This window comes from Thunnus thynnus, chromosome 18 (assembly GCF_963924715.1).
Source record: "Thunnus thynnus chromosome 18, fThuThy2.1, whole genome shotgun sequence".
NCBI classification, from domain to species: domain Eukaryota; kingdom Metazoa; phylum Chordata; class Actinopteri; order Scombriformes; family Scombridae; genus Thunnus; species Thunnus thynnus.
In genome coordinates, this window is record NC_089534.1 from 16,438,163 (window position 1) to 16,457,095 (window position 18,933).

The window sequence follows — 18,933 nt, forward strand, 5'->3', positions numbered from 1 at the left end:
CCAAACAAACCTATTATTAAGTGTAATATTTACTATAATATCCCCTTAATGCAACAACATTGCATAAGTTGATTAAGAAATCTTACCACAAGGTCAATTTAGTAGCTGATCTGGAGTTTTTCAATGGATGAGAAGTCATTAAAGTTCTCAGAAAAATTAAAAAACAGAAACAACTTAGGAAGCTCCATGTGCTGGGGGAGATTGTGTGATATGACTGAAAGCTCCAGAACAGATACTAAATGGACCTTGTGGTGAGACTATTTTGTCAACAACTGTTTTCATGGTCAAGAATAAACTTTAAATCTAAAATATTTTTTTAAATTACCAGCAAGAAACACAACAGAATAAGTGAAATTGGTTTATGTATTTTTGAATTGAAATTGGATTTTTTTTTTTTACACATTTGAAATCATTTTGGCTCCAGCACATAAAACAACAAGTTGAATTTCTTTTTCTTTAGACACATGCATTGATTAATATTCAGTTTGGGTATTTTCTACTGGATACAATCAAAAAAATATTACAAAATTCTAGTTGTTTATTTATTTTGAATCCATTGGACATTCACAGTCCAACCTGCAAACTGCTGCCAAAGAATTACTGTGTCAGTATGAAGTTGCATCTTATTCCTTTTCCCATGAATCAAAATATTTTAAGATTGCACTCAAGTTCACCTTTTGTTTTCTTCCCCTTTCTCACCCACTCACCTCCACTCCCACTCTCTCACTTATTCTATAGTTATTTACACCCAAGGACACTGCAGCCACTGGTGAAATTTAGGGAGTGTGCGTCTGACAAAGAGAGTGAGAGAAAATGACAGCGAGAGTTGGAGGAGAACTCAGAAACAACGGCCTCCTTCTTCTGCTGTTTCTTACTCTATGTCTCAACCCCCTCCTCTCGCTCTGTCAAGGCCACTCTTTTCTTCCTCCTACTTGCTCGGCGGAGAAGAGGTCAGAGTGAGAAAGAGCAACAGACAAAGACACACACACACACGTACACACACACACACACAAAAGCACAAATCTCAGACTGACCGACCGCAAACGTTACAAATCTTCTTCGCCTTATCGAGGACAACACACTGATAAGTGTGTCTCCACTCCCCATCCGACAGATCCATCTCCGAAAACATCAGAGACACACGTAGGAAGATGTGGAAATATACGTGTGTGTAACTGGCAGATTGATGGTTCGATTCACTCCCGTTACTGTAAATGAGTCAAACCAGACCTAAATAGCTGAGGAGAGTTTGAGCCGGGAGGTTTCGGTGCATTTACTGATGTTGAGGGATGATAATTAACAAGGTTTAGATGACATGAGTTGTGTGTGTGTGTGTCAGTGAGTGTGTGTTTGTACGTTTCTGGGGAGTGCTGCACCTGCAACTAATGATGTGAAACTCGCCAACTTCATCTGCTGCAGCCCTCCATGCTGCGCTCACTCCCCACAAATCAAACTTGCACCTGGTGACCCAATCCCAACACACATACACACACTCACACACACCTTTTACACATTTTCTGGCATTGCATTGACAATTGCCATCCCACCACCTGAGGCTAAGTGCCTCCTTAACCTAGTCTGAGGCGATTAATTCCCTGATTTTTTTTCCCCCCGGTGAATTTATGTCTCGTGGACTAACACCAACTCTGACATCACAATCTGTCAACTACAACTGTCTTTTTATGAAGATACATGGGGTGAGTGTCACAAAAAAGTAACCTCAGCTTTATCATCAACCTAAATAACAGTTCCCTTATCAGGATAATAACTGATATACAGTTTTATCAGGCGTCTTGGGGTATTGTTTTTCTAAAAGTAAGATTGAAAACATGTTAAGTGATTCCCTGAACTTGTGCACTTTATGTTTGTTGAGTGGAAGTCATTTACTGGTGAAATATTGTGACAAAAATGATGGGAATTACAGTAATGTTGCTACCTTGGGACAAGTGAGGGAAAAAAAAACTATTTTTATAGAAGTTGATGAGAAGATCCTTCCATTGAGATGTTCGCCAGTTGGGAATTTTGATAAGAAACAGCTCATTAACTGCAGAATTTATATCCGCTGTGGATGAGAGCCTTGAGTTTACATTATAGAGGCTTGTAGAGACCACAGAGTCTTTAAAAGTGAAAAATAGTTACAAAATCTGCATCTTTAGAGATGTCGAAAGATGTATAAGAACATTTGCCCCCAAAAGGTTTATTAGTCAATCAGTGTGTGTCATACAATTATGAATTGAATTGTACATCCTCACCTCTGTGTGTGTTTTTGTGTGTGTGTGTGTGTGTGTGTGCATGTGCGTGCGTGTGCTCGTGGTGGACGTGCAGGGCCACCGGGTCGAGGTGGGCTGGGTCCGCGGTTCCCACAGCCTGTGCGGAGGCAGCCTCTGCCACGCTATCAGCCTCCGTCTCCGGCCCCCCAGCACCAGCGGGCCCCCCTGACGTCAGCCCTGTCCTGATAACGGGGTCCGCTGTAGGCTGTAGAGGAGAAGGGGAAGAGGGGTGGGGGTGGTGGTGGGGGGGGGGGCTGCAGATGGAGGGATGAGGTGGAAGGAGAGCGGCCAGCAGGGAGGGAGGAGAGGGAGGGATTGGGGTTACACTAACAGAGCCAGCGGTGGATAAGACCCTCAGACAGATAAGACAGAGCAGAGTGTGGAGCCTCTTTTGTTTTCCACTGCTCCTCCTGTCTGGTGGCATCTCCCTTCTCCTCCTCCTCCTCCTCCTCTCTGACATTCCCTCTCTTGTCTTTCTACTTTCAATTTAACCATTCTCCGCCACCCCTCCTCTCTCTCTCTCTCTCTTTGTCCAAACAGAAATATTCCCGCTGTTATCGGTCATGTGCGCTACGACATCCCCTGGATTGAGGCACCTTTTCTCCTCTCGCTTCCTCATTGTGTTTTTGTTTTTCCTCTTACAGCGTATAGAAAAAGGGATGAGACAGCCTTTGACGGACAGCAGGAGCAGAGTTTTGACACTGAGGAAAAGTTCAGCCGCTCTCTTTCTCTCTTCATCACATGCAGCATCTTCTTACACTCTTCAACCCTCTCTGCTTAAACTCTGCGTGACCTCCGCGTAGACACCAGAATCCATTGTTTTGATGATGTCACCTCACCTTTACCTAACCTAAATCTTACCTCCAACTTGCCCCTCCACATGCAAACAAACAGCTTTCCCTCGGCCTGCCGCATCACACTGCAACTAAGCCCCATGTATTAGTCTATTAAACACTGGCTTTGCATTTGTGTGTGTGTGTGTGTGTGTGTGTGTATGTATGTGTGTGTGTTACCTATTTGCTCTTCAGGCCTTCGCTTGCAAGCGGACTTTGGCCACTGCTTATCACAGGGAGAGGTCCTGGGATCCCTGAGTCTTGGCTGCTAAAAATACACTCGCAATAGCTCACATACACACACAAATATGCACACACACACACACTCTCGGTATCATGGAGCACCTCATTATGAGTGTATGAGTGTCAGTCAGATATAAGGCCAGTATGACTGCTCAGGGGTGGATTCAAACGAGTCACTCACAGCTAACTGCATTAGGATTATTCTCAATTTTATAGCTTGTGTTTGAGTAAGCAACACCCAGTAGTGGAATTTCAAATATTAGCATATAAGCGTCAAAGAAATATTCAAACGTTTGTGCGAGCGAGTTGTTTAAGTAGCTTTCCAAACAGTGGATACCCTCGGAACAAAAGGGGTTTTGATAATTTGATTCTTATCGTCTGTAATTGAGTGTCGTTGCGATGTGTTTGCGCTGCTCTTCAAACAGTGCGAACCCAGAGTCCAATTCAGCACTTGAGCCCGTCACATATGAGAAACTGCAACTGAGGAGTTAATAATTTATTCAAAAACACACTCCTGGTTAATGATGTGTGTGTGTGTGTGTGTGTGTGTGTGTGTGTGTGTGTGTCAGAAAGAGAGAGAAATGATGATGATGTGTGCTTCTGAGGCCGAGGTGTCTTGCTGGGAGATTTTGTGTCTCCCCCGGTGTGACTCTGTGACCTTACCTGGTCAAACACACTTAATCCACAAGCATAACATAAAGACCTTAGAATAACACACACACACACACACACACACACACACACACACACACACATTTACAAGTGCCTGATCTCACAAGAAAGTCATAATTTATTTATCGGAAAATAAATGCTGTATTTGAGAAACTTTGTGCCCTTTTTCTTTACATTAAAGTAAATTGAACCAAAATGACTTAATAATTCACCTGAAGAAAATATTTTATAATACCAACCCTTAATAGAATAGTTTGACATCTCGCACATTTCACTGTGTCCATCCAGCCGGGGCTAGCTGGTGGCAAAAAACTAGTTCCCTGAACTCCCCATAAAACCACAACTTGATGGTTTTAGATTTTGGGACATTTTTACGTGTTTGTGTACAGATTTAACAAATGAGATAATGTAATTGAGTTAATAAGTTGAGCTTTAGAGATGTTGGTAGGTGTATTTTTTATTTTTGGGCAGTGCAAAGTGAGCTGTTTTCCTGTTTCCAGTCTTCAATGCCAAATTAAATTATCATCTAAGTCTGTATTTCTCCAAATGTCAAATTATTCCTTTAACTCTCCCAAAACCTGAGCTAAATCTGAACTAAATATGTGTGGTGGCAGGTTCACCGTTATTTGACGTAACAGAACTGGGACTTTTTGACTATTTGACATGAAAATGTTGATGTTTTTGCAGGACATAGGCTATAAAGTATAAACTGGAGTTACTGTAATTACTATGATAATATAAACAAACACACAGCCTATCAAATTACTGTAATTGATGAAGAAAGTGTTGAGCTTTTAACATGACAATGAGAGCAACATAAACACTGGTAGAGGTGTAACTAATGAAATCATAAGTGCAAAGTTTTACTTGAAGTTTTTTAAAAACATTCAGTGAAGTTAGAGACTTACAAAAGTCTTTAAAGGTTGATCAATGATCAATTATCAAACCAGAAAAGTGAATGAAGTAACAAAAAGCACAAAAAAAAAAGTCAAGTGATCACACAAAGGTCATTATGAGCCCATCTGACACACAATGAGTTCATATTGATTAGCACTGTTTCATCACTATCATTATCAATATCACATGAGTGGATCAATGATGATCAATCTGATCAGATAAAACAAGAAAAACAGGTGAGCTCAGCAGGAACAGATGCAGAGAGGATGAAAGGCCTTTTGTAAAAAAGAAGAATACTTTCTGCTTACTTTGCAAAACAGCATGCCAATGAGGAATACCAAGCAGTACGACTGAGTGACGTGTGTTTGTGTATGTGTGTGTGTGTGTGTGTGTGTGTGTGTGTCCCATATCGACAGGGTACTCTGCCTCCTGCGCTTTCCTGCCTCACCATTTGAAGTCTTCTTCCTGGAGCCATGAGTCTCAGTGTGTGTGTGTGTGCGCTTGTGTGTGGAAGGAAGAAGGGCCAAAGTAAGTCCCCGACCCCCAAATGATTGAGTCTCTGCCCCAGCCAAGACGGGGACAGTTTTCCTGGTGCCTGGTTCAGACACACACACACACACACACACACGCACACACACACGCACACAGTCTGCCGCTGTCTGCCACATACCAGCATCTCTATCTTGTCCCTCACCCAACACCTTCTCATTCATACACACTGACAGCACAAACACACAAAGAGAGCGCACACGGTTGCAAAGAATCGTGGCTTTTATATGTGTATTCACACACACACACACACACACACACACACACAGTTTGTGGGCTCTGGCCTCTGTCACTGTCAGTGATACAGCCTGGCATGTACAAACACACAAATCAAAACACACACTGTGCTGTACTGTACAATTACAGAAAAGAGGGTGAACTTTGCTTGAATGTTTGGTATTTCTGTAGTTTTCTCACCCTATATTTAGTCAGATTAGACGGCAGGGTGAGAATTAGAAGAATGAGACCAAAGTTTGTTTTTTTATGCTGAATACTGAAAAACTAACTGATTATCTTGCTCATTATCTTGTTCTCGTACAACATGCGAAGGGAACATAAAATATCTGCAAGCAAACAAGATGTAATGCAGATGAACTTCTATACGTTGAGTGGAACCATAAAAGCATGAATCACCTCTGACTTTGCTGCTTCCTTATGCGGTCGCAGGATAACAGACCCACGCCCTAATATTATTAGCCAGCAATTGGTGGTTGTATTATCAGCCTGCAGTTACACATTGATGACAGTTCCCCATTTCTATTGAGGGAATATTGCTCTATTTGCCTTGACTTTAACAAGAGAGGGTGGAGGACATAGAATCAATACCGTACAGCCTACCAAGTGTAACAGAAATAAAGACTCAGCTGCAGATATAGAAAAATAGATAGATAGATAGATAGATAGATAGATAGATAGATAGATAGATAGATAGACAGGTGTAATTAACTCCATTGATGGTAGTTGCATTCATGTGCATGAAATACCTTTTAATCTCCAATAACTGACCATTAAAAGATCCCTTCATAATGCACTTGATGGGGTACAAAATCCACAGTCCTCCTTCTGTGCAAAAATATATTTAAAAGTTTATTTGAAGATAATATGAAGCTTCAGTTGTCCAAATTAGTCAAATCACATCATTATCTTTCAAAGTTATTATCCACTGCAGCTGAACAGGAAAACAGTATCTGTCAAGACACAGAGGATTTTTTTTTTTTTTTTTTTTTTTTACTAAAAAGACTAACTGTGGAAGATATCAACTTTATTTTTCTAACTCAGACAGCCTAAGCCTCATATTATCTTCAGATAAACATTTAAATACTTTTTTGCTCAAAAGGAGGACTGTGGATTTTATCCCCCATCATTAACATTGTAAGTGCTTTATGAAGGCATCTGCTAATGGTCAGTATGAACAGGAGGAATGATTACAGCAAGAAAAACATGCTGCAGTGTTCATTTGGGCTCCTGGCTGTTTTAAGAAAGACTTGAAAAATTGTGAACCAGCCCTTTACTGTCATTAGTTTCACCTGTGTGTGTGTGTATACTGTATCAGCCAGGAGAAAAGTCTAGTTAGTGTCAAAGTATAAAATTCATTAATAAGCCTTTTTTCACAGAAGGCATTTTGACATGAAACAGTAGGAAACAAACAGGTATAAATAATAAAACTAATAATGGCTGAATTCCATTTAGCAGCTCCAGTTTCAGAGTCCTGGTATCACTGGCTCACTGTCACACTGTCATGACTTACTGAGACACTTGTGTACATCAGAGCCATCGTTAATGTTAATTCTGTCTTGTTTGCATTGATTTGCATCACAACAAACTGGTCAATTTGAAAACTGAATGAATAGTCTGTCATTATCAGGCTGTTGTAGCCTACATGCATAAAAAAATGTCTTTTTATGGATAAAAAGTTCAACGAGTTCCATCTGTCAGGCTACTGTACATTAAGCACACACACACACACACACACACACACACACACACACACACACACACACACACACACAGACACACACACACACACACACACACACTGGGGATTGGCAGCCTGTGCAGAGTCACATAATTCAGTGAGAGGCTGTCAGTGGGAAGTGGCTGCACAATGAAATGGCCTGGTGTGTTTACGTTGACTGGTGTCGATGACAGGTATAAATCTGTCCTCATGAGGACAACAACCGCCGGAGACTTCCGACTCAAGCGTCCAGCACTATTCTTCATATTTGTCATACGAAGGGGCGGGAAAACAGCTTAATGTTGCTTAGAAGACATGAAACCCTCTAAGTTCAACTTAATATGGAGGTCAAGACGTCATGTAATAGGAAACGGAGACAAATCGATGGCCTGTGGGACCCTGAAGGCCACACGTAGGCTGATATTTATTTGTAGCTTTAATGTTCCTCTAATATGCCTGAAAAGACGTATTTATATATTCTTCCAATCACAGACTTGATTGGTTAAATGATTAGTTGTCACTTACTTGCACTGATTAATGAGATTGTGCAAGCTTAATTGATATGACATCATTATAATCAGCACAACACGTTTATAAACTTGATTTCTTATCAGAATAATCGAAATTTTGTTCATAAACCAAATTTTAAGCCTGTAAAGCTCCATCTTCACATCAAACACCGCTATGACGTTTTTCAGTGTTTTTTTTTTTTTTTTTTTAAGTTTTATGATTTTAATTCAGTTACAACAACATATATCAACTATTAAAACCACATATTAACATAAAAATAAACATATAATATGAATATGATTTTTCTGTAGCTATATTATAAGTTTAAACACCACTGGAAATAAACTTAAGTTACGACCAAGCCCAGACAGCCCACATGATCAGGCCTACAGTGATTCTGTCGATAAGATCGGGCGATCTTATAAATTATGAATTTATAAAATATAATTTACCTTCCACCAATCAGTATTTAGGGACAATTGAGAAGCTTTTTTTGATGCGTGACTGAGGAAAAAGAAGTTGATCAGCTTTTTATCTCATCTGATAATGTTAGATTAACGAAAAGTGGTCACGAGCTGGATTAATATGAATGAAACTGACAAAGACGTAAAACCTAAACAAAATTCTGTCATTTTGATGTTTTACTATTATTGCATTTACACTGCATGAATTACGTTTTGTACGCATTTATATGTGTGGTAGAAATGTATTTATTAAATTCAGTGTCTGTCAAACGCAAACATACAAACAGAATATTTGAACGTTTTTATTTAAGTAGCCTAGAGATTCATAGGTTTTTTTCCGATTAAAATGACTTTTTGAATGTATTTACAGAAACAAAACAGACAGAAATTGCGTTTTATCTGATTTATGGCAGCCTGGACCTAATGGGTAAAAAAACCCAGAAAATATTTGAAGTCACTATCCAATAAATGAAATAATAGATAGAGAAATAGAAATAAATTAATAAAATAAAACTATAGCAATTAACTAAAGTCAGTGAACACATTTTTTTGGCTTAGAGAGAGAGAGAGAGAGAGAGAGAGAGAGAGAGAGAGAGAGAGAGAGAGAGAGAGAGAGAGAGAGAGAGAGAGATGATAACAGCTGGGATCTTGATCACAAGGTATAGTCTCTCACTCCTCCTCCTCTCTCTCATGTCTCCTCTCTCGGGTTTATTCTTAATTTTATGAATGTTTCGGTTGCTTTGTTTGACTGAAGAGCAGCTTTGATTTCTGTGAGGACAGCAGAGCTTTAAGGATTTATTAAACCACGCATTTTTTTGCGTTAATATTCAGCAATCCTGTGCGTAAGTGCATCCACATTATCGTTATTCCTTCTATCAACACGGATGTGCAGCTTCACGGAGAGGATATGTACCAGGGTATAATGACAACCAACCACGGACCCCCCTCTTATGAGGCCGGATTTCTCCACAACGCCTCGTCGGGCACCTCACCGGTTTATGTGCCAACTACCCGGGTCGTCACCCCCATGATCCCGGCGCTGCCTTACCTCCAAGCGCCCGGTGCGTCGCAACAGAGCAGCCCCGTGTCGAGCCACTCTGCCTGGGCGCAGCCGGGCGCCGAGTCGGTGCCCTCGTACAACCACTCCCCGGTGTCTCCGCGCTTCACCTTCTCCACCAGCCCACCTCTATCCTCCGGGGTGGCCGCGGCCAGGGAGACGGCAGCCTCTTACACCAGTCCGCTAAACATCTCTGCAAACGGGAGGGAGCACTACGGCGCCCGGGGCCTCAGCGGGTCGTACCACAGCCCCTACCCGGCTTACATGAGCCCGAACGTGGGCGGAACGTGGTCGACTTCTCCCTTTGACAGCCCGGTCCTACACGGTCTCCAAACTGGCGCTCCCCCGTGCACAACACGGCACCCAAACATCGGTGAGCAAGAGAAAAATCAAATTGGGCTACAGTATATATTTTCTAATCTTAGCATTAAGATATTTTTTTTATTGCATGCTCTAAAAATAAATATTTGTCATATTTGACAACTTCAAAGTCACCTCTTATAAAGAAAGATGCAGATGTGCTTCATAAATAATAGGATGTTTTGACAAGGATTCATGAGGATAAAGTCTAGTTAATGACCATAAAAATACACACAACTACAGGTTTCAGGGCCCCAATGAAAAATTGTGACATTTTTGCTGAACTAACTATATCTTGAAAAAAAAGACAACTGGATAATTTTGAGTCCTGCTGAACAGATGTTGACATGCAAATCTTAATCCCTCGTTACTGAAATGCTGTTTGTAAATAATTAAAAAAAAATGCTGTGCTGCTAAATTGGGCTGCATATTGCAAAAAATAAACTCGCAGTGTAAACAATATTAATCAACAGGAGATAAGTGTCACCAATCGAAAATGTATGACGCAACATTTTTAAAAAAATAACATGAATAAATACAATAAATGATTTATTTTTCACACAGATAAATCCCTAATAAGGAAGATAAATCCTGCAATAAAACGAATCAAAAAGCGCTCAAAAATTATGAGGAAAGTCTAAACTTTGGGATTATTAATTTATCAAATTTCTGCTGAACGAAATTTAACGTCAAACTGAAATGAAACAGGACGAGCGGCGTTTTTTCCTTTTATTTCTTTTAGATTTATCCCATTTTATTTAAACTACAACACAGAGCCTCATTAACACTAATGACCTTTCTGCCACGTGAGATAAATCAATGAATTTGCATAAACACAGTGAGTCACTGACAAACGGATTAAAGCCTGATTGTTACGTTTACTTTATTTCTTTCGATATGTTTATTTCTATTTCACCACTGTCTTTTCACGAAAGTTATGATATAAAATGCACCTTTTTTACACACACTTTTGCTGCATTATAATTACAATTATACATTGCAATTATCACACGTTTTCGGTATATTTCATTTGCTATTATTCCATTTGTCTCGAAAGTGACATTTTACACGTAAACGCAACACAAAGTCACTCAATGAAATTCATGACTAAAGTTAGAATTCATATATTAAAAAAAAGACACTTGTCCTGTATCACACATTTCTATTTCAGGAGGCTTTTTTATGACGAACCAACAAGTCAGACAACCACCAAACATATAATTGAGTTAGCCTGTAAAAAACATGTTTTATATCTATATATATATCTATATATATATCTACATATCTATATATCTATATATCTATATATCTATCTATATATATAATCAAGCACAAATAGAGGGATGGAAATTAATATTTAACTGAACCTGAATTGATAACACAGTTTATGGGGATTATGGTTAATGAGTTGTGTTAAACTGTGGCCTCACGGGTCAGATTATATTTGATTTGCAGTGTGTATGGAGGGGAATCTCACTAACCTTTATTTTATTGAAAGAAGTGAATCACTTTTTCAATTTTAGAGTCACATTTCTTGATTACACATGTTGTTGTGAGCAGCTGCTGTGACCTGCAGGTGAAGCTATAGACTCTTGACAGGTGGCTGTGCTGGATGTGAATTTCGGTCTATAGCTGCAGGTTGCAGCTGTACTCTGGACGATATATATGGATCACAGATATTTCACAACACACTGATTTCGCTTAGGCTGTCAGTTTTCAGATGGCTGCAACCTGCAGTCTTGTGTTTGTTTTACTTGTGTTTCATTATAACTCGCAGCTACATTTCATCTTTATAGTCCAGTGTATTTGATTATATTCCCAATTCAGTATCATGTGATTTATAATCTAATCTGACAGGTTGTATTATTCTGAAACATGATTTATCGTTAGTATGTTGTTGTTGGTTTTTTTAAAAATCAAATTAACAGTTGATTAACAGCTTATTACTTCCCCATTTTTAAACATCAAGCAGTGCTAATTAACAAGCATGTGACCTAGATAATGTGTGTGCTGATTCTCTAAACAGCCGTCTCTAAACAAGGCCCTTCACCCCTCCAACCGTTAGATGAAGAACGAGGAAAAGATCAGCTAGTGTAAGAGATAAGAGCATTGATCATTGATCAGATCTGACCTCTTCATCTGATCACAGTGACACTCAACTCACTAAATCTGTGAGCTTGTGCACCAACTGCTTTTGTTTACAGATTGAAGAAAATGCTTTTATGTTTCAGCAACAGGCCTCGTCTCTTTGTCTGAGAATCACATCAAATTAAATTAAATCTCAGTTGTTCTGTTGGTGAATGAGAGGAGGGAAACTTCATAATCTGTTAATTAAATGATTCTGTTGATGATTATCAAACAAAAATATGCTCAGTAATGTTATATAATTTTTACTGAGTAGCTTAAATAGTTTTAAACATCTTTAAAGATCATTTTTACTATTAAACAAACAAATATTGAGTTTTATACATGTCTTATTTTTTCCAGAGAGAAATCAAAATTACTTTGGGCTTAAAAAACAGCTTATAAATATATTCACAAGAGTAAAAAACAAACCTAAACAAACGTGTATCACTGAGCTTTACTTTAGTTTATCTTATCAGCCATGATCTAATAATTCTTTCTTAAATGTAATCCAACTCAAATTGGAAAATTATTTTATGTAAACAGAAAAACCATTCTTCCTTTTTTAATAATTTCATCTTTATAGTTTCTAAACAAATATAGCTGCATTATCACACTTGATATTAACCTATAAGAAATTAAAGTTAAACATATTCTCCTCTCATGAAAGGAACAATTTATAGAACTTATTTATAGAATATAATAGTTGAAACCTTGTCTCATATAAATTGTTTATATGCTAATTTTCAACATCAAATGTGGTTTAAAAAAATGTAGTAACACCTGGTTTTTGTCAACATAATGAGGAACGTTTTAATAAAATGTCTACAGTAGGTAACTGCAATGTAACATTTTGTAAGTGTACTGTAGGTGTTGCATGTAAAATGTCAATATCTGAAGTAAATACAGCCATCGTTAATGTAACGGAGGCTTCACAGATTTAGTTACAGTTGAGAAAATGAACTTTGTCATTTTTAAGTGTTGTCACTATATTCCCTCATTAACTCTAACACTGTTACCATTGAAAAACATTATTTAAACACTTTTAAAACCTGTACAGAAAGACAAGTCCTCACATATGCCTATATCGCTGAGCTTTTTTTTTTTTTTTTTTTTTTCCATTTTCACCTTTGCCCTCCTAAAGCGTTGGTGCGGGTGTTTTTGAACCGTATTCAGATAAAGACACACGGTGACATTTATACAACAGGAAAAAATAAACCTCCATTTAGATAGACGCAGATACGGCAGCGTTTCTTTTGTGTATTGTCTCGTGTTGGTGCGTTGTGTTGGCTACAGTTGCTGCCCGACTCAAGGCTAGCTCGCCCTGCTGTGTCTGTTTTACTCTCAGCCTTGGAGGAGGCCTGCATAGGTATCGCTGCCATTCCAGCTACACTCTGCAGCGAGGGGGGGGGGGGACACACATGGAGGCCAGATTCATATCTGTAGAAGAGTAATTATAGACAGTAAAGTTATAAACACAACATGGTGTGACTTATAACTCAGCATACCCTGAATTTGCAAGCAGCTAGTTCAACCTGTGCTGCTGGTATCACAGATAAATGTAGAAAAAAAGCTGTTGCTTCTACACCACAGATTGATGTCCTGTGAATGTCCAAGTGGTTCTTGGGAGATACTCTGTTATGTGCCAGGTGAGAATGAAGATTACACTCATCAGATGTCATGCAATCTGAAAGAGAAAGACAGATGTGATAGACACAGAGTCTCTATTTGAAAATGATGGAGCTCAATTCCGTCTCTATTTCCAGCCGACTCTTTATCTCCTAGAGGAGCTGTGAGATAAGGAGGGATTCCAGGCTGCTGTTGTGTGGGCCGCTTACAGACCGCATCCTGCACCTCCTGCTGGTGTGGAAATGCCACTACATTTGATAATCTGTCAGGGTTTGACAGTACAGGAAACTGTTTATCGGAGAGGATGGAAAGAATTTTTGTGGCATACGTCCAGCTGGAAGTTGAGCTCTTTAAGAATCACAGAAATGTTCTTGGTTTGGGCCTGTGACATGAATTGGACCTCCTTTGCTTTTTTTGTGTGTCCTTAGTGAGGATCTGAAGGAATAGCAAAAGATAAAACACAGTTACAGTTTTTACATGACAGCAACAAAATGCCAATCAAGCTTGAGGAAAAAAAAACACATTAGAAAAGTAACAGGATGTTTGGCTTCTGACTTATTTCTCTCTTTGTCATCCTCAATCAGATCTCTTTGATGACTTTGCTGAGGGGCGAGAGTGCGTGAACTGTGGGGCGATGTCGACCCCTCTTTGGAGGCGGGATGGTACGGGCCACTACCTGTGTAATGCCTGCGGACTGTACCACAAGATGAACGGCATCAACAGACCTCTTATCAAACCCCAAAGACGACTGGTGGGTGACACTAGAGCACTTTTTACTGTACTTCTATGAACGATAACTTGAAAAGGATATTTCCTTCCTCTCTTCTTCTCCTCTTTCAATGATAAATCTGACATGTTTTATATGCTGCAGTCTGCCTCGAGGAGGGTGGGCCTGTCCTGCACCAACTGTCATACCACCACCACCACCCTGTGGCGACGAAATGCGGAGGGGGAGCCGGTCTGCAATGCCTGTGGCCTTTACATGAAACTCCACGGGGTAAGAGAGAAAAAGAGGGGAGAGAAAAGAGTACATCTTTGATCCTTCAGAATGCTTGTATATGATTTTACTTGAGTTTAAAGCTGAGCTGAAATATTTGAATCAATCTGACATCAAGCCATGCAAATAAAAATACACCTGGAGAGTCCAAATTAATAAATATCAATAAAGAAATCACACATGAAGTTTTTCACATTCTGGTAGACATTCAGAAATAATGTAACTTTGAGACTGAAGCTTAAAGGAAATAAAAATGTGTTGTGTTTTTTAAAATAACATTTTTAGAAATGTATGAAAACATGTACAGAAGGCCTTAAGGCAGGAGACTTAATATCTATTTTTTGTACCGTATCCTGAATCTTGATCTCACCTCATTAGCATTTTGCGTCTCCAGCCTTTACGAGTGTTTCACATATCCTACTTAAATCTGTTGTTTGACCAATTCCATTGTTTCGATGTCTTGACAGGTCCCACGACCCCTGGCTATGAAGAAAGAGGGGATCCAGACTCGCAAACGCAAACCCAAGAACCTCAACAAGTCCCAAACTGGTCAGCTTCCAAACCACATTTGCTCATGTTTTTGTATATATGTAGATATTGATATCACTTTACATAAGCAGAGGCATGGCTAAGACTTTTTTTGTGTAGCAGTCACCATAACTTAGATTGTAAACAAAAATAGTTTATGAGCAATTTATGTACGCTACACATGCACACATGTAAATAGATTTTCTGTGATGTTGCAATTATGTAGATAATCACCTTCACACCCCCCCAAAAACTCTACACACACATAAATGAACACAAACACACAAATACCTACTTGCGTATATACTCACATACATACACCCACACAGTAAGAGTCAAAGAACTCAAGCACAATTTATATTTAGTTATTATCTGTAGTTAAGTCCCCCTCCACTCCAGAAAAATGTTTTTCTTATTGTTACATCACTCGGATGACCTTCACAGTGCAGAATGATGCATGTGTCAAGTTTGAAATTAGGAGAGCGCCTTTCACATTTACGTGCCGAAGACGAAAAACTTTCTCCATGCTCACCCTAAATCTGAGTAGCTAAGACTTCTGCTCCCATGTATAAGGATTCAAGGATTCAAGGATAATTTATTGGAGTATAGAAATACAAGGCATTTGCCAACTTTCAAAACATGCAAAGACATTTATATTAAGTAAAAAAAAAAAAACAAATATCATATAACATAGAAAATAGAGGTGACTTCAGGCACTCCTCCATCATTTTTCAGTCCAAGCTTAAAGCAGTGTGATAATGTCAGCTCTGTGCACCGCAGGGACTCCAGGCAGTGAGGGGACTCCAGTAACGCCAAGCAGCACTCCCCGCGCCCCCACCACCACAGACGAGCCTCGCCAGATAAAGACAGAGCCGGAGACTCACAGCTTGTACACACACCACAGCGCGCACACACAGGTAGGACACCTGGATAGAGACAATCCTTTTTTATGTGGATGCCCAAATATGAGTGCATTTTTATTGTGTCTTGCCTTTAAGTTATTTCACTTCCTTTAAAGGACTTTATCTCTCAGACGTCCATGTGAGAGAACGATGAAAGTATGAGGAGCACAGAACACATTTAATCACAAAAATATTCCTGTATTCCTTTCTCACCATTTCCTTCTGCGCCTGTCCAGATCTCAGCCCTGCCGGCCTACATGGCAGTTCAAGGAGGGGCCATTCCTCTCAAGATGTCTCCTGGGGGCCACAGTGGGTCTTCTAGCTCCAAAGCTGAACCCTGGAACAACCTAATCCTGGCTTAGAAGAACTGCGGACCCAGCATCTCAAATCCGACCTATCTGAAGTATATCGTATAAGCTCTCCTGAGAGACTCCTACAGTGCCTTCAGTGCAACGCTCTGGGACAGAAATGTAGACGCCGCAACAGAAATGGAGATCTTCAACAGTGCTGAGATACTGCGTGTAGAATCAGAGCAATGGGGGACTGAATGGAGAATCATTAAAGAGCAGTACTGTGATAAAATCCATCCATCCATCCAAGAACTGTTGATATGAAAAACAGGTAAATAAAGGGAACTTTTTTGTCACTTTCACCTGTTCTATCATGTCAATGCAGGGCTGTTAACATAAAACAGTGACAAATAACAGTAATGGCCAGACTTTATTTCCCTGAGTTTATTTCTATTTCAATATATTTGTCTTTTCTTCATTTTAATGATTTGCATATCATTATTGACAAATTGCCAAAGACAGAAAAAAAGGACAGAGATAATGTTAAAAAAAATCATAACAGGAAACCTTTATGTCAAAGGTAGCACCATGGAGATGTTGGAGCAAATATACTTAAAGGGTCAGTTCACACACACACACACACACACACACACACACACACACACACACACACACACACACACACACACACACACACACACACACAGAAGTCAGCAGAAATTGACACAGCCCAAACCGTCTGTATGGTGAGATATCATTGGAGCTGAATAAGAACTTTCTTTGTGATTTGGGTGAACTGACCCTTTAAATTTACAAAATTGATTGCCAATCACTGACTTTAGTCAGGCATCGTCATTTATTTTGATACCCATGAGGGTAAAGTACAAGTGCATCTAACTCTACAAACTCAGAGAAACTTGCTCAAGACATCCATCACTCCTCAACTCAGGTGCTATGGCCTCCAGTAAAAAACAATAGCAACCACTCCCTGGTGGCCTGTTGTTTCCGGTACAGTTCTCACTGTGTGTGTGTGTGTGTGTGTCTTTGTCCTTTTCACTTAAAGTATAAGAAGCAAATGTCAATATTGACATGTATTTGACAGAAAAAAAACATGATTAACTACGTGTGCAGCAAAAGTTTCACATGATGAATGTGAGTGGATGAACTGGCACACAGCTCCCTCTGCTGACACAAGTGTAGACTTGCATCCACAAGAAGGGTTGACTTTCTCTGGCATCTTCAAAAATCCTGCAAGTATTTATTATTACAGGCACAAACCCAGACAACATTATCAACTGAATATCATGTATTAGCTGAAAGTTGTTTATGAAGGAGTTCTGTATGATGACTGTACAGTATTTTAGCAATACTTAATGCTTTAATTTGCTTGTGACAAGCATGGGGGCAACGTGTAAAATTGGGATACCTTCACATGTAATTATCAACATAACAAATATATGAACATATATGTAAAAAAAAAAACTCCACTCCAGTATAATTGTGTAATACACCATTTGTGATATATTGTAAGTAAACACAGAGGACACAGTGAGAGGTGGATGCACGTACGTGGACTTTCTCGGTGAAGCCGGTCCTCTGTGTGCACCTGTAGCTCTACTGAGCAAACCAATAAAGACGAAGCATTGTGACATAATGCAAATATGTATGATGAAATGGTTTGTGGATTGTTGTCATTTGTTCCATCTCAATTTGTGAAATATTTTTTCTTAAAGGGGACATATTTTGCTTTTGTGATTTTCTGTTATTTATATACTGTTATGATGACGGATATCTATGTTAAACATGGTCAAAGATCACAAACTTGAGGTTAATGTAAGTAGAAATGATCCCTGCAAGTCATAAGCCAGGCTTCAGCCTGCTTTGAATATTTAGGATGCAAGGTTTTCTACCTTGCCAACAAACTGACGTCAGCTTGTCGTGCATGCCTATAAACGGCTATCCGTTCCGTAGTCTTTGTTGCTAAGGTTGTTGCTAAGGTTTTTCTACGTGTTGTTTGCTTTGTCCACTTTCATATTTCAGATCAGATTCCAGCTCAAACATGTACAGTATTTGAGAAGGTGTGAAGTAGTGAAATCCTACTGCTATGGTTTGTTTCATGGTTTGTTGATGTAGCCTTCGCAGCCGGTGGATGTCTGCTGAGGGGCGGCTTCTGAGAGCTGGCTGATCAGAACAGAGTGGGCTCATTGCAGCGTTGCCAGATGGGAAATGTTAAAGTTTCATACCAGAGGCTTATAATTATCGTATTTTGAGGAAAATTATCGTACCTGCTGCACAACCAAGAGAACAAATAGATGTAAATGTGTAATTTTTTAGAAAACACGTATTTATTGAGATGAATGACTTTTTGTCACTGCCAACAAATCTAGCCACATTGTTTAAAAAAAAATTTAAAAATTGCTGGCGTAGTTATATGATACGTGGAATGGGTTAGTGATTGGTCTGATCAGGCTGGAAAGACATCGTGAGAAGAGATGCATAAACACAGACACACATACATATTTTACTAAAAATAAATTAAAATAAGATAGCCTAAACTGATTACAACAACTAATACTAAGTGTCACAAAATGATCAAATTATCATACATTATGGGACTTTGGGCATTATTACATACAAAATGATAATCATCATAC

General features: G+C 39.3%; 1 protein-coding gene across 1 annotated transcript; it reads left to right on the forward strand.

Annotated features, from left to right (window-relative positions):
• The first annotated feature begins 9,048 nt into the window (after positions 1–9,048).
• Positions 9,049–17,953, forward strand: gata4 (GATA binding protein 4). The gene is made up of 6 exons (XM_067573214.1): positions 9,049–9,822; positions 14,147–14,313; positions 14,434–14,559; positions 15,027–15,108; positions 15,868–16,004; positions 16,226–17,953. The coding sequence occupies exons 1-6, from the start codon at positions 9,300–9,302 to the stop codon at positions 16,349–16,351; spliced, it is 1,161 nt and encodes a 386-aa protein (XP_067429315.1). The 5' UTR covers positions 9,049–9,299; the 3' UTR covers positions 16,352–17,953.
• Positions 17,954–18,933: the final 980 nt, after the last annotated feature.

Bases quoted from the DNA above. Each gene is read 5' to 3' on its own strand.
- gata4 (XM_067573214.1), top strand. From the start codon at position 9,300: ATGTACCAGGGTATAATGACAACCAACCACGGACCCCCCTCTTATGAG. The intron at 14,314-14,433 runs GTGGGTGACACT...TATATGCTGCAG, and splicing joins TCAAACCCCAAAGACGACTG to TCTGCCTCGAGGAGGGTGGG. The intron at 15,109-15,867 runs GTCAGCTTCCAA...TGTGCACCGCAG, and splicing joins CCTCAACAAGTCCCAAACTG to GGACTCCAGGCAGTGAGGGG.